Source organism: Cephus cinctus, unplaced genomic scaffold (genome assembly GCF_000341935.2).
Source record: "Cephus cinctus unplaced genomic scaffold, Ccin1 Ccin1_scaffold1237, whole genome shotgun sequence".
NCBI lineage: Eukaryota > Metazoa > Arthropoda > Insecta > Hymenoptera > Cephidae > Cephus > Cephus cinctus.
The window spans coordinates 217,194-241,716 of record NW_014333690.1 but is presented as its reverse complement, the minus strand read 5'-3'; the positions used below and the strand labels follow the sequence as shown (position 1 = coordinate 241,716).

At 40.0% G+C, this 24,523-nt stretch overlaps 5 protein-coding genes across 5 annotated transcripts; 4 read left to right on the top strand and 1 right to left on the bottom strand.

Annotated features, from left to right (window-relative positions):
* The first annotated feature begins 366 nt into the window (after positions 1–366).
* Positions 367–5,253, top strand: LOC107272701. The gene is made up of 3 exons (XM_015750103.2): positions 367–749; positions 2,765–2,842; positions 3,881–5,253. The coding sequence occupies exons 1-3, from the start codon at positions 579–581 to the stop codon at positions 4,847–4,849; spliced, it is 1,218 nt and encodes a 405-aa protein (XP_015605589.1). The 5' UTR covers positions 367–578; the 3' UTR covers positions 4,850–5,253.
* Positions 5,254–6,161: 908 nt separating this feature from the next.
* Positions 6,162–9,678, top strand: LOC107272698 (delta-like protein 4). Its single transcript, XM_015750101.2, has 7 exons — positions 6,162–6,321; positions 6,687–6,790; positions 6,913–7,069; positions 7,280–7,402; positions 7,524–7,654; positions 7,733–8,009; positions 8,163–9,678. Exons 1-7 carry the CDS (start codon positions 6,185–6,187, stop codon positions 8,536–8,538), a joined length of 1,305 nt encoding a protein of 434 aa, XP_015605587.1. The 5' UTR covers positions 6,162–6,184; the 3' UTR covers positions 8,539–9,678.
* A 4,512-nt stretch (positions 9,679–14,190) lies between these two features.
* Positions 14,191–16,011, top strand: LOC107272722 (cuticle protein 65). Its single transcript, XM_015750166.2, has 4 exons — positions 14,191–14,805; positions 14,937–15,167; positions 15,489–15,650; positions 15,724–16,011. Exons 1-4 carry the CDS (start codon positions 14,728–14,730, stop codon positions 15,862–15,864), a joined length of 612 nt encoding a protein of 203 aa, XP_015605652.1. The 5' UTR covers positions 14,191–14,727; the 3' UTR covers positions 15,865–16,011.
* Positions 16,012–19,396: 3,385 nt separating this feature from the next.
* LOC107272723 (BCL-6 corepressor-like protein 1) lies at positions 19,397–21,409 on the top strand. The gene is made up of 3 exons (XM_015750167.2): positions 19,397–19,519; positions 19,812–20,114; positions 20,713–21,409. The coding sequence occupies exons 1-3, from the start codon at positions 19,508–19,510 to the stop codon at positions 20,992–20,994; spliced, it is 597 nt and encodes a 198-aa protein (XP_015605653.1). The 5' UTR covers positions 19,397–19,507; the 3' UTR covers positions 20,995–21,409.
* Positions 21,410–22,683: 1,274 nt separating this feature from the next.
* LOC107272721 (keratinocyte proline-rich protein) lies at positions 22,684–24,523 on the bottom strand. The gene is made up of 3 exons (XM_015750165.2): positions 24,174–24,523; positions 23,535–23,717; positions 22,684–23,344 (listed from the first exon to the last, which is right to left on the bottom strand). The coding sequence occupies exons 1-3, from the start codon at positions 24,183–24,185 to the stop codon at positions 22,898–22,900; spliced, it is 642 nt and encodes a 213-aa protein (XP_015605651.1). The 5' UTR covers positions 24,186–24,523; the 3' UTR covers positions 22,684–22,897.

The window sequence follows — 24,523 nt, the reverse complement described above, 5'->3', positions numbered from 1 at the left end:
TTAATTAATTTCCTCTTTCGTATCCATATCGCAGTAGGCACAGTCAGAAGAATGAGAGGAAAAAGTCTATTCTAGATGTTTTAAAGCGACCATCCTGCCACAATGTATCACGAGATTGAATTTTTTGTGCACGTCATCGCATCTCTCCCGGTGATCACCGATGCCAATTAGAAAATGGACTTTTGTATCAGAAAAATAATTTAAAAGAAATAAGACTGGCCTGGCTCGCCATATGCCAAGGGACGGAGCTGCTCACTGGCAATTACAAGGGATGCTCTGAGAGTAGGGCGGTGGTAAAATTTCGGTGGTGGGGCGACTAGGTATATAAGCTACGACCCAACCTCCAAAGGTCACAGTTGCCTCAAAAATTCAAGGGTACCCACTCGTGGATCGTTCCTCGACTCGTCACGAGCTGCACGCATACTCGGTCGTGTTTTTACTTTCCGCCGCTCTTTGGTCGTTTCCGTGTTCAGTCGAGCGACTATCTTCACTTCTATCCGGGGAAAAACAATCGTTTCCGGTGCAAGAAATTGAAGTGCATTAATCAATAAGCCTGTGAGTAAAATCACTGCTTGACGATGTCCGTCATTCGCTTCTTGGTGTGGACGATGTGCTGCGTTACTTTGGGTGCAGCCTTCAACTTGGAACCCTATTTATCAATTGCCCGATGCAAATCATCTTGTATCAGCAAATATTCCATCGATGGATCCTGCGATTCGGAGAATTCGGAAGAACTCTCTTGCAGCAAAGTGAGTACCTTGCCCATATTCTTATCCGCCCTCTTTATGCACGTACTATAGCGCCCTCTCAAACCGATTGAGAATCCCTGTCGGCTTTCCCAGCTTTCCGCTTGGTGAAAATCGATGCGAGCACCATGAAAACATCCCTCTGTTAGACTCTGTTAACTGCATCATAGGGGCACAGCATCCTAAAAGTTACCCCAAATCAGGGGTTTGTATACAGGACTGGTATTCAGCTAAATCATTAGATTTTTATAAAAGTCACGAGTCCGGGAAAAATTGGTATTGATTTTGAAAAAAAATTCTACATCTGTTTCCTGTCATATCTTTCATTTATCTCATCTGTCTGAATCAATATTATCCCATCGACTATTAAATATTCTCGTAAAAGTTCTCTGTACGATTACGTATCTGAAACCTCTTACAAGAGAATCATCGCTTTCGTCACTCATTACCCCTAACTATTCCTTATGACAAGCCACCCTTGAATGTAGCGATGATAAATAATCACGTGAACCAGAGAGCGGATACGCAAGCATGAGTATTGTATAATGCATTTCTAGAGAAGGGTGGAGCAAGCACACGAAATGCGCTCTGTCTCCAGATAACCGATCTCTGGAAATCGGATAGGGTGACAATGGTGATAAATCTTTGTGTCAGTTTTATGGGGCGCCATGGAAAATCATGGTGGTCCCCCGTCCCTGGAGACACGTCGCAGACGGGTCTAAGGACAGATGGGACCGATGATGAGCTCACGTACCTACTCCTAGATCCCTCACTATATGCCTCAGGGGCGTTGCTCATTTGCCATACCGGACGGGGGTGTCCATTAATTCCAAAAAATCGATTCCACGACGAGGTCCCCCTACGCAATGATCTATTCAAATTTATGCTCGTTTGGTGCCGGCACTCTTTCGGACGTCGATTGAGTCCGATCATCCTCGCTATTAGAATAACAATTTCCATAGGACGGACGTCGAGTAGGTGGCTTACAAAAAGCAGATGTGCGTCTCTGTCCATGGAATAGCACCGGCAGTGATGCAGCGCGTACTCTGGAAACTTTGCATCTCAAAAGATTCGTTAGGCTGACTTAATTATCTTCCTTCGAGTTAACAATACCCATTCTTTTAATAGCACGCGATAACCCTCCCACGAATATTATATGGAAAAAGACTTTTTGGTGCGAGACAAATTTGAACTGTGAGCTTATTAAAATTCCCCATTCAAATTTAATTTGACGCGAAGCATTATTCACTGTTATTTTCTTAGGTCGTAGTATACGAGTCCTGGGGCTACGAGTAAATAAAATAGGTTAAACGGGAAATGTAAACTGTACGAACCTTCTTATTGATTACCCCTTCGTTTTCGAGTGGATGTTTTATCGATGCGTTATCTTCCTATGTGGCGTCGCCTCTCGATATACATATATATGGTTGCTACCGTAAGTAACATTTGACGTCGTTACGTGCCTGCCACGCTGTTTTTCGTGTCTCGGACGATCTTTTCGGGTGTCAGCACGAAACGCCATAAAACTTTCCTCGAGCCGAGAAACGGAGCACTTCTCTCGGCTGTTGGAAAATAAATGAATCCTGCGTTAAGGTTACTCGAGCGTTTCGGAAACATCATTAACGCGGCCCCTCGGCATTTCTACGAAGCTGGGAAAGAGTCTGGAAAGGCGTTCGTGGCTACCCCAATAAATATAGAGACAACAACGACGGTGCCTGTTATGCCGGGAACAGGTTGAAGCTAATTCGTGCCCCCGTTCACCCCCCTGGCTTACCCATCCACCAGCAGCGTCACCACGAATACTACTACCATCGTCATCGTCATCATCGTCTCCTGTCTCCTTCGCCCCTCGATTCGCCCCCTTAGTGCCCCATTGCCCGGGCCCCTTTTCGGCTGAGCTACAAGCATCGCTCGATTCACCGCCCGAGTTTATCGTTTTTTTCCTGCCCCCCTCCTGGCCTTCTCCCTTTTTTTTACTCTTTACCTCTTTTAACCAAACGATTTCCTTTTTTTTTCAGTGCTGGTACAACTGTGAGTCGCTCCTGTTCGAATGGGATGATACGCGCGACATGTGTGAGAAGCCAAATTGCATCAAGGTGAGAGATGATTTTCATTGATTACTGCTTTGGAAAATATAAAAAATTTCGTCTGCTGGATAATATGGAAAATGGATGACACAACAGTATCAAATCTATCGATTGTACTTGATTCAGTGAAATTGTAAATATTTCAAATTGAAATTGTAGCAGCGACAGTGCTAACGTCAAAATGAAAAAGTGAATTATGAAATTTTAAAAATTTTCGAAAGCCTCTATCGGAAGAGAGTTACATAGTCTAATAAAAATAATGAATTTTTGGATTTCGAAATTTTGAAAAAAGCTGTTGCGTAATTATAATATTTGTTCGCCACCATCTAAATTCGTCAATGGTTCTATAGAAAGGCATTTCTTCGTGATGGATTTCTGACGTTTCCAAGAAAGGAAAAGCTGCCAATGTCACTTCGCATTAACCCAAAGGGTCCGTTGATCCTATGATGAGGCGCGAAAAAATGTCTCGACGATTTCGAGATCGCGAGGAAAATTGTTGAATGCACCGATCCGTCTTATACGTCGAGACGTATAAAGCATTTGGGCGTCTTTCAAAGAAGGAAAATCTATCGAAGCCGAAACAGCAAAATCCTCAGAACCCAGCTACCTGCTGATTTTCACGGAAGATCGACTTGGGGCAAAAGGCATAGGGGTCCCGTCCCTCTTTGGCCACCTGACGATAGGAATCTTCCTCAAATATTTGGGAAAATATACTACCGTTACGGCAGTTATATAGGCCCAATTTCACTCCTACTGTCAGTAACGAAAAAGTTCACTTTGGGTCTGTCGCATGGACCTTATCTTACCTTGTAACGGAGAATACATGACTTTTTCTCGAGATAACCATTCGATAATCTTCACTAGGTACCTGCATAGACCTTGGAATTTTAAAATTGCCCTCATTCGAATGTTCCATTAATTAACGAGGGACCCTAATGGATAGAATGTTCGTGTCTTCCAAAAACCACAAAGCCCTCGCTGACAATTTTCCCATTATTTCAATTCGTTTCCACGTTTCTGAACAATGCTTTCTTTTTTTTTTTACAGTTCCCAGAATGCGTGAATCCCTGCTACTATTATAAGTCTCAAGAGCCTAAATCGGAGTACCTGCCATCCATGTTACCCGCACCGAAGAGCGATAAAATTACCCTGGGAAGATTCGACGTAGGGATAGTCTTCAAGAGGATGAACGTCGAATGGAAGAAATATGAATGGTTTAATTCAAAAACGATACCAACACTAGACCTGAACTCTTGGATAATTGTCGTAACTCAGAGTGGCGTTGAGCACTGGAGTAAGATCAATTGGTCGCCAAGCTTAGTAACTCTCAAGGAAGGACCACTTTACGAAGCTACCCTTACCTGGAAAAATCCATCGAACATATTCATGCAAAAATTGAATCACGTCAAGACGATGCTCAACAGTGAGACAGAAATTATCCATATGGACGCTGATTATTTATCATCGGAAGCTTTGAAAATTGTAGTAAAACCTACCTTATCTACAAAAGCAAGTACTGGTTCGCTATCTCCAGAATTGTCTCTCGATCTTCCAATGACCACCGAATCCTTCGACTACCCACAAGCATCTGAACTTACGTATATCGTCTCTTGGCAACCGGAAGCTGGTGGCCTTATGGGAAATCAGGTAACCAAGTCCAGCACCACACAGATCTCTCTTCTACCTGGTGTTAAGTATCAGGTTAGGATTGCCACGAATGATGGTCCTGGCAGTTATGCTATTGAAGTGGACACCACCTCTGGTTCTCAACAAGTAACAAGCAAACAAGACGACTCTTTGGATACGGACGATTCCTTTAAGAGGAAGGAGTTTGTTCTCGTGACTAAAGAAATTTCTCTTCTGAAGGTAGCTTTGAAAAAGATCTTTTTACCGACGGAATTAATTTGGCCCACGTCCGCCGCTATCGTCTCTGCTTCCCTTTTGATTCTCCTCATCGTACTCGTCAGGAGAGCCAACAGAGACAAAAAAAATATTGCCGTTGACAATATTGCGTGAAGTTCCTTAAGACTGTTTGTTGTCCTCTGCTAAAGGTTCCTTAAAAGGAATTCGTGGAACGTGATTTGAAAATCACCATCTCAGGGTATCTATACGTTATGACGAGTCACACGATTGGATAAACGTACTGGAGATACAATCCCCGCGAAGTATATATCAAATGTATAAAACGTCCCGAAGAAATATCACGAAATTGGACTCCGCGCCGAAGTGTGAATGAATGTACAAAATATTATGTTCGGTTAACGAAATAGGGTTGAGAATCTCGTAAGAAATATCTGTAAAGAGCTGATATTTTTATAGACTGTATTACCATTGCTCAACACGCAACGTATAGACTGTCTAAGAAGTTCCTGTTTTTAAGAAGCGGCTCGGTCACGTGCCAAATTCTATATTTATTTGTACATAACACTATTGTAAATATTCTCTAAAATATAAATAAATAATTAATTACAATGATAATTTGACATTTATAAACGTAAACTTTCCTGACAAAAAAATATTAAATTTTTAAGTTAACCCACTATACTTATTCCTCGTTTAAATTAAGTATAGTGTAATCCACTGAAATATTTTACAAACTCGCTTTCTAAAATATCCCATTTCGACTTACTCGATATAGGTATACATTCCTTATAAGAATCCTGACGGATCTCCATTCCCTAAGGAAACGACGTCCTGTGCCGTAAGGAAAAGGACTAGTCGGTATTGGCCCAGTCATCAAACGCAGGATTAGAGCAGACGAAGTGGCCGCGATAAAACATTAAGAATTTTGGATAGGGGAGTAAGCAAGTAAGTACCAAAAGATTCTCCTTTACTCACACGTAGTTAAGCGCCTTAGTTCTGATCTCATCCAGATGGAATTTTTATCCTGCTTTTCCGAAGAAAGTTCCTACTACCCTGTGAGGTCTACAATCGGGACCATCATCGTTTGTACGTGTAATCTAATATCAACTAGTGTCACGTAAATACTTGAATGATTTTCGTTCAATCAATAAAGTCTATAGAATATATCGTAAGAAAATTCATAGTGACTTTTATCATCAAACAAGACGTCGTTACCATTGCTATACCTGGTTGATTATAAATCAAAAAGATCAGTCGCCCCGGGGCTTAAATGCTTCTAGCAAAATCTCTTCTATGCGTTCGTTGAACCTCTCCGCCGTGAATAACACACATAAGTCGTGGAAAAAGTGCGGCTGGTGCCAGGCACCTTACTGCATGCACGTACGACCAAGCAACAGAAAAGTGTGTCGTGACCTCGAAGAAGGTCCCGTTATCCATGCTTCGTCTTCGGCTCTTCCTCCTCAGTCTTGACTGGGAAGTCAAGCCAAGATGATACGACTCCTTGTGTCCTTGACTCTTCTGATCGGTCTTCGCGAAGTTGCTCCTATCGATGATGGAGCCATTATACGTTTCGTACCAATTTTTGGATTGACCTTTTTACCAATTGGATTTACCGCGGGACCCAGGTAAAGTGATTTACGAATTTTTAAAAATTTAATAATATTATTAATCTGCTTAAAATATCCGATCACTTGTTAATTTCAACCCGTGCACTCGACTGCCGTTTCTCGGGCATCGAATATATGAAAAATTAGAAAATTTCGAGTGCAAAGGGTTAATAGACCGAGAGACATACAATACTGCAGCTGATATATTACCGAGCCTGAATGACAGGCATAAAAATCATTTTAATATCGATCGATCGTAATTCTAAATTTTTTAATAAAATATTTACCATTAGGGTGATGACACTAAAGATTTATTGACTTTTAGAATATCATTGATTTCCTAAGGGATTATTTCGAAAAGTCTTCATGAGAATTTTCTACAGATACGTTCCAAAGTGGAAACAACAAGCTTGCGAAGTACCTGCTTCGCAGCATCCAAACTCTCATTACGTCTGCGACGAGGCCGGTGAAGTTAAGTGTTTACCAGGTAAATCATCAATTATTATTAACTAATGCATTTCGATCTTGTTCACCGGGCATGTAACGGAATGTGTTTAAAAATTATTTAAATGTAATATCAATCGATAAAGTATTGCGTTTCGCACTTAGGATGGACGGGAGATTTATGCGACGTTCCCATGTGTCGAAAGGGTTGCGACCCTCTTCAAGGTTACTGTCGCCGTCCCGGAGAGTGTCGCTGCAAGCTCGGATTTTATGGTGAACTATGCGACAAATGCGTAGCACTTCCAGGTTGTCAACACGGGAGGTAAATGACCTACAGTAGCATTTGATGACACCTCAGAAGCGTATTTCCCGAGCATTACTGCTTTCTCTTGATGACGCACGTCTTTTTAGCATTTAATCATTTCTTGCAACCGAGTATGGATATCTAGTACGTTTCTCAAAGACTGCCAAGCAATTGAATACAAGGTGGTCTTCATGATAGAGCAACGGTTAATATTATTTTTATAAATAGATGCAACGTCAGTTTCGAATGCGCCTGCGATCCTGGATGGAAAGGATTATTCTGCTCAGAACCCATTTGCGGCTCTGATTGTCATCCAAGTCAAGGATATTGCGAGAAACCTGGTGAATGCAGGTAATCACAATTAACATTATATGGTAACGATGGTAAACCAATAGAAAAATAAAGCGTTAAAAGAGTTACAAAGCTGAAGTATACTGTTAACATTACGATGCGCAAATTATATGTGCAATAGATGCAGATTAGGTTGGCAAGGAACAAAATGCAAGCAGTGCGCAGTATTACCAGGCTGCGTTCACGGAACCTGCCAAGGACCCCTGGAATGTCACTGTGAGCCAGGGTGGACAGGATTTTTGTGTCAAAACCGTGAGCCTCTCTCTTTTTCTCTCTCAATAATAAATTCTATGCAGACCCTTCTCACTCTAAGAGCATTTGTCCTTCCAGCAATTTGCGCGCAAGGATGTAGCAAAGAGCATGGTGGGTGTCGACGACCCGGGACCTGCAGATGCCGAGTCGGCTGGACAGGACCAAATTGCACGGAATGTGTTCCGTACCCAGGTTGCGTCCACGGAACCTGTAGAAAACCATGGGAGTGCAGATGTCAACCTGGGTGGGCTGGTGACCTTTGCGACGAGAAGCTTACGTATTGCGATAGAAATCCAGATACTTGCAAAAACAATGCTACCTGTATCAGCATGACAAAGGAAGATGGAAACTTCAGGTGGGTATTGGATCTGCATGACAGATGATTTTTTTTAAACCTAAATCTATCAATTAAAAATACTACAAGAAACAATGAGACGAATAATAGGACAATCAAGAATGGAACAAAAATATACTAGGAAGGAATAATACAAATAAATATTATCTTTAGATGCGTCTGTCCAATGGGCTACATGGGACGTCATTGTCAAATTGAGACTGTGGTACCTGCCATGGATTTGACACCTCCAATGCCAGATAAAAATTCGACTCCAGAGCCCACAAGTTCAACATCAGCAAAACCGTACAGCGAAGTGCTCGGGACCGCGACCATGCCTCAAGAAACGCACAACTTCACAGAAGAGCTCGAGCACAAGGATGAGACGGTAGTTTCTGACAATAACGAAGGACCTACCATAGAGCCACTGGGACCCATTGTCATCACAGATGCTCCCACAGTGGATCCGGCAGCCACACTAGGTATTTGGCCTACGGAGCCACCTACCGAGACACCCGTAACCCTCAATGACTCCGACAACGAAGCCTAAAGAGTAAACTGAGATTCTTTGAAAAATAACTTATATTTTCCTTATATATAATATATATATATTTATTTATTTACACGACATATAAGCAAGAAGCAGGTTTCATATCTGACCTGGCTAATTATCTAAATCTGTACTACTCGTTTATACGATTCGATATTACGCAGAGATATCAACTTCGTGTCTGATCCCAGCAGGAAAACTGTCACGTGCATACAGTTGATCTTACTTGTAATTGGCCAGACTAACAATTTCGCACGTCGAACCCCCCATGAGTCAAGAATCACGTTTCGTTATAGACATAGGTAACACGTTTTCATGGAGCTGCTGTACTAAGTGCATGACATTATTAGGGCACGACGCCATTCCTGCTCCACGAAGAACGCTAACGGCTAACCAATAACGAGTATTCGAGAACTAAGGATATAGTATAGCGAGTAAAAATATTCGTATGAATTTTCGAGAAAGTAGCTAGAGAAAAAATTAATCGAAATGACGTCACAGTTCAATTGCCACGCGGTAGGTGTCTACGTATAAATATCCTGACAGTGGGGATACCCTAGTCCAGATTGGTACCCCACATAAACTCAAACTCTCTGCAGAAAGGTTCCGCTCGAGCAGCCACGTATCCTATGTACGCCATCGACTACCCACGTAACCCATATAGGTCTCGTACATTACGTAACTCATATATAGATATAGAGACACATTATACCGCAACGAGCTCCGCAATGCAACTGGAGCCGTTTTCGATGAAAAATCAAAGTTCCGGCGAGTACCAACTTACTTGCTTGCCTTTCCGCGCCGTTGTATACAGTTACATTATGGACTACATATTTCCATACGCGTACATTCGTTTACTTCGTTATCCTTTATTCAATTCGAATATTTCGTTTACATCGATAAATCGAATGACGATCGATAACATCAGGTTGACAATTTCTTACGTCAATCGTTTCGCTTCCTGATAAAATATTTTACATACTTTCGTTATACTATATCATAATTTATTTTATCTACGGTCCTATTACATAACCAATTATTCGATTAACCATTATTTATTTATTAGTTTTAATTATTTTGTTCGTACTTGGGGCGACAGTCGCCAGACACACCGTTACCAATAAAGCTGTATAAAAAAGATTCTTTTTCTTTTTATTATTACTTATTTCATGTTTCAAGTGCTAGTAACCATATACAGACCATTTCACATGCGGTCTACCGCAACAAAAGTCCGTCGGATGACTATATGTTTTCAAAGGAACATGTTCCGGCCTACTCCGACCGCGATAACCTACCCGCCTTTACTGCCTGCAGCTTTGTGCTTTATTATTTTTATTACCAGAGTCGCTCATACGCGGATAAAGATATCAATAAAGATTGCAAGACTGGCCGTATCACGTAGTCGGGCGTTCTCACCGTCAAAACAATGTTCCGGCTCATATACGAGTAGATTCGTTACGCAGAAGTCGACTTTGGCATTATCATTTATGAATTTACCAAAAACCATTTATACATAACGCCGAGGAATTTTCAAATACTTTTCTTTCATGTAAAATCAGTCATATGTGAATATACGTAAGATATACTTGTATATGCGAGAATCCGTATTATGACATTAAAAAATGAAATCGCATTAAAGATCGAGTGATGCAAATCGAAAAAAAAAACCACTTAATGATAAAACGCTGATAATATATAACGCCCCATTTGCCGATGGCCCAATCGTTTTTCTGGCGCGTGTAATACGTAACAAATTCGTAAAGTATTACGTATATGTTAGAAGTTGCTCCTTTCGATTGGTAAACACGTCTCACCATCGAGACTCGTCCAAACTTCACGGGAAGCCAAGAAAACGAAATACCAACAAATACATCGGATAAATCACAACAATATAGATCGATGGGTTGCTTCTAGTGGGAATTGACCCAAATACACGATATATATATACATATATATAAAATATAAGATATTGCATCATAGAGACACACGCAAAACCGTAAACTCCCAGCGAGAGAGGCTTTGTACGGCTCTTGAGGACCATTCGCACGGAAGCAAGGAGGCACTCGTTAAAGCGATAAAACTCCAACGTATCGCGAGCTATTTCTCGGGATCGAATATGCGAGAGCGGAGAAACTGAAGGAAAGGGACGCCGAGGAGAACGTTCGTGAGGGAAGGGCCGTGCGAATTGTGCTTACATACATTTGTACCCAGCCTTCCCCGCGTTCTCGAGGAAGAAATCGACGAAGAAAAGGGGCACGTGTAATATACGTAATATATACAATAAGTGCCCTACATATATATTCCATATGCATATACCGTGTATCGAAGGTACATACTCGTTTTCCCAGTCGTAAAGCGCGTGATTAACGAGTATCGTTTTGCAGTAGGACTGCCTTAGGAGCCGCTTCTATATCTTAAGTGCAGTACCCTTCACTGGATTCCACACTTGAGAACTGACACGGGGAACCACTTGTCAAGATCGCGATCTTTAGAACGTCCAACTTATCCAAAGGTGGATAACGGCTCTCTATTGGCTGCTATAAAATTCCCATCTCCGTCGTAGCCAAGTGCATGCATGCAGACCTCAAGATGCACGTGTCTACCCTGGGTGCCTTGGGTCGCACCAGATGTCGCTGTCATTGCAAACGCTCCATTGGACAATCGGCTTGAATAGTTCGTCGGTATCGCGTGCACCTTCCAATTGTCGGAAGGTCGAACACACCTGTAATTATGGTCTGGACTGTGGACGCCCTTAAATGGCTCGACGGCCAAGGAAGGGTTCCTGGAACGAAATCATTTTCACGTTGGCTTCCTTGGCGGCGCATTGGAAAAAGTCATAGATATTTTTTTCAACCATTTAGGCTCGGATGCTTTGGGCTGTTTTCAGAATGTCATTACTTCCTGAGATATTTAGCAATTATTGGTATTGTGCTTTGGCACAGTCTGACCACGCTTGGGTTATTACCTTTGTTAATGATTGCTATCGTGATCGTCGCTAAGGAATGACCTGGTGGTCTGATGGACGTAAATGACGCTTACGACTGTGGTCAACCGGTATGATTAGGTCAGAATATGCTATGGAATATTGAGGAATTATAGAACTCCATGGGTATCAGCAAATCAGTTACGATCGTTACGATGGAACATAACCTATGCTGAAGTCATTAATGAATAAAAGTATCAGTAAATGCATACTTGCTATGTATAGATATATATATATATCAAAGCTTTTGCAATACGCAAGAAAACGATCGCGTGCACACCTTTAAGTTTCCTATAAAAAAATTGAACTGCTTGGGCGGATGAAGGAGTAAATAAAATTATAGATAATTATTATACACGATTTCGTAATGAGACAATGACAGTCACCCGTAGCGTTAGGATGACGATTACATGCGATCACGTAAGTGATCAATCGCTGTAGAATCTAAAGCTATCGATTAGTCAATATCAATGATAGAAATAGTTATCTTTTAATAAATATCGAATAATGTAACGTAGCTCGTTACGTCGTCCAACTTGACCTATTCTATGCAGCACATAACCTGCTTAGCGTAAATACTTGAAAGAACGCCTCACTACGTGGTACGAGTTCCCTCAGGGCATATTCACTGTCTTCGGAATTTACAGGTTACGATGTAAACTCTCTGTCACGGTCAGGGCGAATCAAGTGCTGGAAGTCATTCCAGATTCTTAACCTTGCTATTGTCACGGAGGTTCAACCGGCCATAGGAACTTGTAAGAGGTCGTTTACGATTTTCAATATAGAGATCATTGGTAATGACAATAACGCGTGTACTCTGTTTTACCATCGGGGTTAGTTATTTTCATAAATCAATATGCCAACGAAAAAATCATTAGTCTTACGTCAAGTGTGCTTGTACAATAATGGTTCACTCAATCGTTGTAATTGATGGTTTCTTAATCGTTAAACTGTTGCCTGCCCCTTACTTACCTAGAGATACGATAGATCGATTCGAATCTTGATCGGTAAAACGTTATTTATTAGTCTACCTTGATAATACATGATACACTGTCAATTCTACGGGGCCTTAACGTTACGGCTGAATCCAGTATGTGAGGTCGGTCTGCAGTCGTGTAAAAGTCCTTGCGAAGAATGCGCACTGGTTGCGTCAGGAGCAGTCACGAGGAACGTCCTTATGCATGGAACGGGCTTGGTCTCGCTCGAAAGTACATATTTCGGCAAGGAACGCGTAATCACACTTTTATATACGCACATTTACGCACTTAATCACACGCACGTCTTTTCCGGGACCCGCCCGACCATGCAATCCAGTCGCGTTCATCTTACGTAAGGGGGGATCTTGATACCGCGTTATAGTTTTCACTGGCTCGCTACTGACGCTGGGACTATTTGCGAAAAATTGCCAGACTTTCCGATCCTTCTCTAACGCCGGTACTGAATATTTTGGGAATTTGAAAATTTTTTACTTTTGTTGGAAATATATTTTATTTATCTCTCAAATCGTATTCCGAGTAACGTATTAAAGAATTGTAGAAATTTTCGAATTTTTTTATTTTTATAATTAAATCCTAAATTTGTCAATTTCAAATTATCTCTCTTTCGAGAATTTTTACATTCTATACATGTGTCATTCATGGGTATTCGAAGTAATACGTGGCCTGGAAATGATATGACGCAGTCGTCGCAGCAGTGGGCGGCTTTCGAACTGCCTTCTGGATGGCTGTGAGAAATGGAGCAACAAGACTGTTTATGCAGCCGACACACTAGGAAGTGTCGTATTTTTTCTCGCGGCTGACCACTCGGCGACTTCCGGTCTCACGAATTCGTTTCCGATCCGGTTGCGTCATTGGAGTTTTTTGTTAAATGTACCTCATTAAGGAACATACGAAATTTTTTAGTCCCAATCAGCCCTTTTCTTCGGCCGTTCTGTTATTTGGGTTGGGGAGGGAGATGATGAAGAAAATAATGGCAATTGAATTTGAACCGGATTGCGTAACTCGGTAACACCGTGAAATCTCGCAGAACAGCATTACGCTCACTTGAGCCAAAATGAGGAATTCACACTTATGACTCATACGGGCATGCAGATTACCAATATTTTGTAATCCTAACGACGCATGACCTATTGTATACGCTTAAGTCGCATTTTTTGAATTTCGACAATAGTTATGGTCTAGTTAAAAAAAAATGATACTATTTCATACTCTCCAATACTTGTTATCATATTACTTATTAGATCCGATATGTATATGAGATATACGTAGAACACGCAAAGCGTGAGAATATTATTGCTAAGTGAATGCTAAAATTTTTAAGAAAATAATATTAGGCTGCATAGTTGGTATATCATTAAGTATCGATACGAAATTGATTATAATAATGAAAAAATGTTATGGGAATTTTGAAAAAAAAATTGTTCATTCCTTATTGTTTCCTCGATGCTGCTCTAATTGCGTTGCTTCTGGTTGTACGGACGATTCACGTAATTCTGGCGAAAGAGAAAAAGTTGGCACACTTGCCACGTCGATCGGTAGGAAAATAAATCGCAAAAATAAAATTCTTTACCGAATATAATTACGCGAAATCAGGTTCGCCTTTTTCTGGTTAAGGTGTAGGTACTGTTTATCGTTAATTGGATAAATACCTTCGTTCGCGTTGCGCTCCTACTATTCATCTCATGATGAGAATTAAATATGGCAAATTTCATTTCGAAATCATTAATTGCCAATGGTAAGATTATCGATAACCTATAATACACACGAATGACATCATCAATCAGAAAGACAGAATATTCAGACCTAGTACTATTCTATATGCCTCGTATATTCTGTACCCAAGGGTTCGGGGATCGAGTCTCATAATTAAATCTGCGAATGGAATTGAGCATAACCGTACAGTTTTAACCGCTTCGACTACCTAAACACAAAAGAAATAGTCAGCGAACTCGTTAAGACCCACGATACGATACGATAAGCTTCTACGTAAATAGACTATTTAACATATAGAACAGCAGTTCACGTTTAATATGTTATACAACATAAGATACATTATAGATATTACTATAGATCTTATGTGCTCTACTGTGGGTAAATAGTATATAGGAGGTGTGGCGATAGCACACGGGACAGCTATTGGCTTCCTATTGGCGGGGTGTTCAGATCAAATGAAAGTCAATTCCCTATATAAAGGGTGGTTTTACTTCAATGCATCAGACCAAGTGTAATTTAGCAGTCAGATCTCGTACTCAAAGTATTGGAAACGCAGCCGTCATGAGGGTCCTGGTACGTGGTTACTATATGAAGCAGTTATAAAAAAAAAAAGATTTCAAACTTTCATAATTTTAAAAATGTTGTCAAAGAAAAAATATACATTCACCGAAAATCGAGTATCAACATATTCCTATTAATTTTAGATCTGCGTCCTGCTGATCTCACTGGTATTTGCCGAGGAAGAGAAGATTGTAAAGAAGCGTGGTGTGTTTGGTTTGGGCTATGGTGGCTACGGGGGCTGGGGGGGCCATGGTGGAGGCTACGAAGGTAGTCATGGAAGCATCCACACGATAGCGATCCAAAAAACTGTCGCTGTTCCAGTGCCACATCCGGTTCCATACCCTGTTGACAGACCCGTTCACGTTCCAGTGAAGGTAAATAAAACGACATCGAAAAATCTTGATGACAAGTACAGGCAAAACTAATTAAATTATTATCGCAATAATAGCAAAAGTCAAACACGTTAAATTATTGGCAAACTCAACAGACATTCTAACTCCTAGCAGTCACTGTAGATCATGGATCGAAGCTGATACCAATTGAATCAACCTTCCGAAAGCAATGACAAAGTAGTTATCTTATCGTGTCACAATTTTTTGGAATGTCGCAACATGAGAAATTATCAATCAACTATTGCATAAAAAGTTCAATAGTATCAATAAACTTGTTTTACATTCGATATCTATATGTTTCAGGTACCAGTTGTAGTTCCCCACGCAGTCCCAATTGCTGTTCCAGTTCCCCAACCCTACCCCGTGGTCAAGACCCAAACTGTCCATGTTCCCGTTGACAGACCATACCCTGTCAATGTACCCGTAAAGGTACCCGTACCTGTGCCAGCCCCCTACCCTGTCAAGGTAAGATTATTAAAATCAGTACGATATATAAAGTGTCCTATTACAATTTTCTAAATCTTACTATTTTTTTTAGGTCCCTGCTCCACACCCAGTTCCAGTACCGGTTCCTCACCCAGTCCCCGTCGCAGTTCCACACCCGGTTGTCGTTAGGGAACCGTACCCCGTTCTTGTTCACAGCCATAGCCACGGACACGGATACGGACATGGATTTTAGAAAAACCATGAAGCATCGTAGAAAAGAAAAAAAATCATCCAATCGGAGCATCGCTATCATCGTGAAGCAAACCAACCAAAATATGTTTCTTATCATAGTATCTAAAAATCATGAAATAAATCAGTTTTGTAACGTTTTGTAAAAAAACCGTAATTTTTATATACTTGATTCTGTGCCGATTTCTGATATCTCACGGTAGAATTTAGACGAGTGGCGTCTCACGTATCACTGGCAATTTCATACTGTACGAATATAACGTTGGTCGATCATTAGTGACGTTAGGCCCAAGAAACTTTAACGTACGAAGATCTTCGACGCCGTTTCGAAAGTAAAATCTCATGGAAGAACACTAATTATGTGTAAATGAAATGTTTCGACATATCCTATACGCGACAAGGGCATGGCGTGCTATCTGATATTGCGCTACGGATAAATCTCATGTGGAAATTCTTACTATGTGATATTTGCGGTTCGAACCTTGACTGCGATTTTAAATGCTCCTCCACGTGCTAGATCTTCGAGTCTCCCAGTTTCGTATGATTTTAAGTCTCGCGTGAAAGAAGATACTATTTTCAAATTTTTCAACTGTTTCTTAAAATGAAACTCGGAATGAACCTTTCAAGGTAATGCATAATGCATAACATATGTTAAATTCTAAGATAATAATTTTTCTATGTCTAATATTCTCCATCTCAGAAAATATTCTATTAAATGTTAGGATGATGGCCTGTTGCTTCTAGCAGTGTATTAATTCACGTGAAATATCGACTAGTTGGTGCCAGGTGGAAAAATATGGCCGTTTGGCCATTTAGCCATCCGGTTTCGGAATCCGTCGTACAACATCGCGTCGCCATTATCGAAACGACTTTCTTCCGCAGGTTGCCGAACGGGCAAGACGGACACATCGGTAAATAAGAAATTTCCATTACAATGATTCGTCGGTAATAAGAGGGTAGGAGAGTATGAAATTTCGTCATTTTGCAATAAAAAATTTTTCTATTGCGCAATGATACGTGAGTCCATCTTGTTGTTGGGCATATACCAGGCGGTAAGATCATGTAAAAGCCGTGTTAGTTTCCGGTGTTGAAACCATTACGACTTATGAAATTTATGCATACAATTTTTAACCCATTCTCGTCGTCTCTTCCTGTAATCCAATCTACGCTCGGTAATCGGGCTTGTGCGTCCCAACGTAGGCTAAACGAAATTGACAGTTTTATTTGATTTACGATCGACACGTCTCTTGCGAAATTGTAGTTTTCGTCAAAATGGTGGCTCTTCTTTTCTTTTTTCTCTTGCATCATACCCGTACAGAGTTCCCCATCAGATTTGCACAGGGACTATAATCTTAAATTTGTATGTTGATTCGTGGTCTGTCGAGTAGGTCTGCTTGATAGACGTTTATTTCATAACGAACCAGATCATAAATCCGAAACTCTGTACTTTCGCGTACTTTCTTACCAGAAGTATGACTGTACTTTCCGAAACAACTTATCGCGTCCGAAAAATTATGTCGATCTTGAATATTCCGGATGCTGATATAGCTTAGCCATTTATTCTCTATTAATATGAGAATTATAGATACAGATGTTATTTCAAATTTTTGTTGTTTTCATTTAGTCTTTTAATTCGTCCGTGAGACTGTTCCTACCTGAAACACTTTTCATGCAAATCTTTATGCAAATAATGGTATTTAATAAAATTTTAGTAGAATCAGTAATGCTTAAAAATACCGATCATTTTCGTCATCTGCTAATCCTGTTTCTCATAAACTAATTTATTTATCCTGGATCAAACCTAATGTATTTTTTGTCGGTACAGAATCGGTATTTCCACATAAAATTAATGATAAATAGTTGAACCAAGCAGTTAAAATTCATAATAAGGTTTTATTTACGGAATATAGATGAGATAGTAAAATTTGCGTAGGTCTGTTGCATCAAATTTGAAAATTACGTAAGCTTGACATTGAAAAATGCCATATACGTCTAACGCGAGTTATATGTAGGTATCTACATAAAAAAAATATTGAACTAACCTCCAAGTGGATTGAATTATATACGTCAGATATCTCAATTCCCAAATGTGAATGAGATAATACCTATTATTTGCAGATCTTCAATTTTTCCAGTTTCATCTGAAAACCTGTTTATGTATTTAACTTCCAATGTCTGGAATGGTCTCAGTATTTCGCATAAAAATGTTTCCTTAATGATACAAACATTCATCGAAATTGCGTGTCTTGTAATATTTAGATTTCTTTATATAAATTTCGCAGACATAGAGGGCGATTCTTTTTTCCTCAGAATCGGCAATATGTTAAAAAAGTAGCATACAAATATTCATTTAATCATACGTTTGTGACCTCGGAAATGCAGCCTACATTCACCAGCTGCTTCAAGATCGCAATACAAGAAACGATTTTTGCACTCTTCGATTGCGAAATGAAAAAGAAAAATTTTAGCACGTAATGCGTACAAAATTGGATTCTCATAAAATTTCCAATCGAAAAGTCGCTCATTAATTGTTATAGATTACTGTTTCGTAATGCAGCTCGACAGTTTCGTAAAGCAGAATATTAGGTAGCATTAATATTGTTAGTTAATACCGACTGAATTTTCAAAGAGCATCTTAAAATTTTAATTGCGTTCACATATGAATCTTGTAGTAACCAAAGTACATGCCGATCCTGTAGTTCTGATATTTACAACATATTTACTTATTAATATCACACGTAATGCGTAATCAGCAGCCATTCGTCGAACGGCTAAAGTATGAGAGAAAATATTCTGTATAATCTTTATTAGGTACTTTCGCTACATAAAATTACAAATTGTCGATAAAGAGCGTAAATGCGCTACCTTAATGGCGGCCAACTCGTTTAAGTTGGGCTAATGTATTTTTTATAAAATTGCCCCAAGCATCGCATAGCCCATTGAGAAGGATGATATAGGTGATAAATTGAAATTCAGGAATTTTACTGGAGTAACGTCAGAAGCAAAGATTAAAAATAGTAACTAAAAAAGATCAAAATTGTACATGTCAAAAATAGAATTCGCAAATGATATAAATTATTAATTAAGAATTTTAAAAATCCGACTTATCCTTCATCTTCAAATTACGAAAGTTTCTACAAGCTGTTTATTTCTCCCATTCCTTTTTTTGAAGGTTCGAAATTACTCTTGCATTCCTTAATGCGTGTATGCACTTGGCTTCGAAAACAGCAAGGTGCAATTGCATCCAGTAGAAGTAAGGTGTACTTAAATGTACGGACACGGTGTGGTTTAGCCAAGAGAAATTCTGAAAGATCCGAAAAAAAAGAAAGAAATGTTTAAATTGAGGATCCTTGACCACGTGCCGTTTTCCGGAAACAAGTACGGGACCGTAGTACTACGTAAAGGAACGAGCCAATTGGATAATTAATGGTCAGATCTACAATCTCGATACGAAATGCTGCGAATTTCGTTGCAAAGTGTAAGTGTGGTCGTCCGTTGCGCAAGAAACGAGAAGCTTCGCATGTGTGGATTTCGGTCCTTGTGTATTCAGGCCCCACGAGACCCTCCACCTCTGGAGGGTTTCCAACCGTATAAAAGAAGAGGTCTTCCCGATAGTCTCCAGTTGCAAACAAGACAAGCACAGCAACATGAACGCTAAGGTAAAAATTACAAATTACATAAATACAGTGTATCTCTTGCATCGCGAATTTTTAAGCTTACCATAAAAATTACGATGTCACGTACGCAGATAAACTGTAAGGCTGGACTGCATATAATTTTTTTCAAAAGGCATAAATGCAGAATAGTCGATTAAATGAATCTTCCTTAGTTGTAAATAAAATTTAAATATTTGTTTTGCGTTAAAACTTGTAATGGTTCTTGGACTTTTCATGACAAAAGAAATTTCAGTATAACGTGAGCAAAATAAATGAAATCTTTAACAATTTTTAGATCGTCATCTGTTTCGCCCTTGTGGCTTTGGCTGTCGCCGAAGAAGTGAAAAAGGATAATAAACCAATCGATGCTAAGAAAGAGAAGAGAAGTAATTTGGGTCTGGGATATGGTTACAATTATGGATATTCGGGACTTGGTCTGAATTCTGGATTTGGAATCGATGGACTTACTAGCTACTCAGCACTTCCATCTGTTGGACTCAACCATGGAGTCTCCACCGTAGTGACCAACGAAGTAGCAGTGCCTGTGCCACATCCGGTTCCCGTACCTGTTGAGAGACACATCGCAGTTCCTGTCAAGGTTTGTATTAACTGACGATAATCCAACTAAAAATTAAATCAAAAACTAGTTAATTGTCTGTCGAACAATTCATAGTCAAACAATATTTTTAAACCCATATATATTCGACTATACGGTGTAGCTGTTTATATTCAAAACAAAGAAACATCCCACGCGATAATTACTAGTAACGAAACATTTTTTGCGCAAAGAACAATTTACATGTCAACTCGAGAAATTTCAACGCATTCAGAATTAATTAAATTGTCGCAAATAACGCAAGAATATTTAGCACAAGGTTTCGATCCAAGCAGCTTCCACGAATAGAACGAATGAAGAGACCTTGTTTCCTTGATCACGCTCTAGTAATCGCATATTATTTTCGATACTGCATCCACTGTAGCTTCGCTAACCAATCACAAGGAGAGTGGAGCTTAGAGCTCTTCATCCTTCGAATGTTCATATTCACGTCACGTTGAATGTCACAGAATTCCCACAACCCATTGCCGCGACAATCGCAGCAAATATCGAAAAGTATTAATAAGATTAAATTTAATCGTACAAAATTGACATTTAGTGATCAAATAATATTTAATATTTTTATTCTTTATGTTATTAGGTCCCATACGCAGTACCAGTCGATCGTCCGTACCCAGTTCATGTACCTAAGCCATACCCCGTTGAGGTTACCAAACACGTGCCTGTTCCTGTTGACCGCCCTTACCCAGTTCCCGTAAATGTACCCGTCAGAGTTGCCGTACCTGCTCCTTACCCTGTCAAGGTTCCCCAGCCCTACCCTGTCCCCGTCGTCAAGCACGTTCCCGTTGCTGTTCATCAACCCATTGTCGTTGAGAAATACGGCAGCGGTCTTGTTTCTGGCTACGGCTATGGCGGATGGTAAATGGACTATCCCTCGAAGAAGCCGGGAGCATTCGTAGACGGTGACTGTTCTATTCAATTCTACGATGGCGCCATCTGTCCGAGTCTCTATAAACTACATGCTACGTGGAGGGACTTGGTGAGGTTGCGATCTATCACTAACTACGGGATTTAATTGAACTACAACACCGTTATCCTCTCCTTTGGAAAAGGACTATATAGACAACGAAGTTTGCTCTTTAACGGCCTCAAGTACCGTCAACAAGTGTTCAACCTTTCATAGGCATTTTACTCAATATCGAAATCTACTCGGTACCTACATTTTTTCTATGGAGATTTATATTTTGTACTACTATAATTTTTCTCATCTTTGTATACTACTTTCGAGACTTCACAGGGGTACGCCTTTGTGGTGCAATAAAAATATTTTCATCTAATCTGTCCGTGATATTTATTAATGTTGATTATGAATTAAAATTTGGAAAATTATTGAATTTCTAAAAAGATTCAAGGTAAAAAATTCAAAAGAATTATTCTAGAACAATGTTTACTATATATGAGCTGCTCATTTGCCAAATCGATTAACACAAGAAAAAGTTGAAACTTATTTTAAATATAAAAAGTTAAGCATGGAGCAAGTGCTTCGGTACTAAAAATAAAATAATCTGAGAATGGAGTTAATCGCTTTGTCCTACGAACGCCTCGTATATCGATTTTGTTGCGAGTGAAAAAATATTTTTTTTCCAATAATTACAATTCCAATTACAATTGGTATAAGAGCCAACAGAGTTACCGATAAATCTTTTTAGAATTCCTCACACCATATCTTCATCGGACATTAAAATTGGACACTTTACAAGAAATTGTTTCGAAAGTATTGAAGAAAATGTCAGCATAAATGTATCAAATAGATACCTAATATTTAAATGGTCATCCGAACTACTGACAGGAGTCTTGTTACAAGTCGGATATCACAAAAATACAATAGTATCGTCTTTCTATCACTTTCTACTTGTAATCTCTTATTACAGCAAGTAACAGTGCCATACTCCAGTTCCTTGACTCTAATAATTTTAGCAAAGCCGTTGGTCAATAGGCGACCTACGACAGATCATTCATTCGGACTTTTCTAGACAAATCATTCGGTCCACGTAATACCCGATATAAAGTACCGAAACTAACCTTAGAAAGCGAAAGAATTTATTTCTTCACTACTAACAGTTTCGGTAAAAACAACCTTCTAGTAGCATTGGCAGATTTTGATCTCTATATCACAACATTGATAAGAAGTCTTACGATCGTTCTGCTTGACTTGTATCGATCTCTACGTAGAGGAGTACGTTAAACACAAAATAAGAAAAGAACTCCAATTTCGAAAGTGAAAGATTTTATTATAAAAAAAAAACAACATATAAAACAAGGTCCCCAAAGACATCAACGATATGTTACAAACAAAAACTCAATGGTGACTCGGTCGTGGGTCGATCAATCTCTATACAGGGTGTCCCAGAATTACCCTACCAACGGGGAATGGCGGTGTTCGGGAGGCACCCGCTTGTAGCTTGTTTCTTGTTTCCCATAGGCATGTCTTCGGCTGACGTCATCCTGCCCAAAGCCACCGAGAAACAAAAGCGAGGGAAGAAAACTCAGAGTTCGCAGGTACCTACGTTTCTGTTGACGCCTCCCTCTGATTGGTCAACTTTGACCTGCTCCCATTTAAAAACTATGACCTTCCGGACAAAAGGAAGGTCATTTTCGTGATCAGTGGTGCCTCCCGAACACCGCGATACCCCGTTGGTTAGGTAATTTTGGGACACCCTGTGTACAGGACGTAGAAAGGAGAAGGAAAGTATCAGGATGAGGATGAAGATGGGAGGTGAAGGTATCGACTTGTTCCAGCTTGGATGATTGAGCAAACTCCAATTTTAGTGCTGGGCCGTGTAATCTGGTTGGGATGCCTGGAAGTGGTCATGTTCAGACTGACCGTAACCAGCATTAGACTGTTCATGACTGGCATGAGGTCCCTGAGACTCAACAGAGTAAGTGTTGTAGGACTGAGCTTCGTAGCCGCTGTTGTCGGCACCACCTCCATATCCGCCCCCATATCCGGTCGATTCGCTATGTTGAGGGTAGGGAATAGGGTGTGGTACCGGGTAGAACACTGGCCTGTTGATGGCAACAGGATGAGGAACTGCGACCGGCCGAGGCACCGGAACCGGCTTGGAGACCAAGACGGGAACCTGCTGGGGGAGTTCCACTGGAAACGGCTTAGAGACTTCGAACGGCACGTGATGAGGAACTTTCACTATCTGCGGAACTGGAACTGCCACAGGATGGTTCACAGGCACAGGAACGGGAATGTGGTGTGGAACCTGTCGGCAGAGAAACGATGATGCGTGAAAACTTTTAAAGATGAATTAATCAGATTGATTCTGACTCACGCGTAAATGTCGATTATCGGACTTGTCACCAATCATTGTAAATTATGGCCGATTAAGCTCAATTATCTTATATTACGTTACGATCAATGTTTCTTATATGTTTTTTTTTTTGAAGGCTTACCTTCACCGGGTAAGGCACTGGAACTTTGATCGCCACCGTCTTTGTAACCTTGATCACCTTCGTGGGAACTTCTTGCAAATGTACCGACTGGGATAACAATTTCGGTTGTATCGAAAGTTCGTGACCTCCGCCGTATGACGAGTAAGAGGCCCTCGTCATGACTAGAGTCACCGCTAGTATTAACTGCAATCAGTCATAGAGATACTTTTATTTTGTGTAAATCCAAAATTATGCTTTATTGATAGAAAATTTCTCTCGACCCAAAATACCGTAGACTTCTTGAAATATCAAAAAATTTTGACTGGCATTTAACGATACTCTACTACACAATAATACTAATGTTATTATAATAATCGAATAACAATAATATATTATAAAAAGGTCAACTTCGATTAAAAACTTGGATTGATCTAAAAATGTCTAAAAACAAAAAAGAATTCCCTATGTCAACGATACATAAAATTTTTATGCAACAAATGAATATCAAAACGATTGATATCAAACGAATGAATATATAAGCGATTTTTGGTCTCCATTGAAATTCACTGTCAGGGACTTTTGATATTTCCGGGATATAAGGTCACTTTGATTATCAAGATACGTTATGCGGGTCACTGTATCTCTCGACGGAAAACTTACGAATCGAAACATGTTTTCTCGTTTAATTGAGTTGGTGTTTCCAGTGAGAAGAACTACACTGACAATTGTAGAGCGGCCTGTAGCTTATATACGAGGACCTTCACCATGATTCCCGAAGAAAGCACTCTCTTTCCAACTCACTTACATTCGCGAGTCTTCTCTTTTTTCTTGCCTTCGAGTTCGACGCCCGACTCACTTCGCGCTCGAACCTCAAAGAAAGGTCCTATTTAGTTACTGCTTCGCCAGCGTTATCCGGGGTGTATATTGTATATATTACAGACTCCTTGTTCCTCTTCGACTGTATGGAAACGTTCTCCCAGAGATGTCGGTATTGGATGCCCTGAAACCAA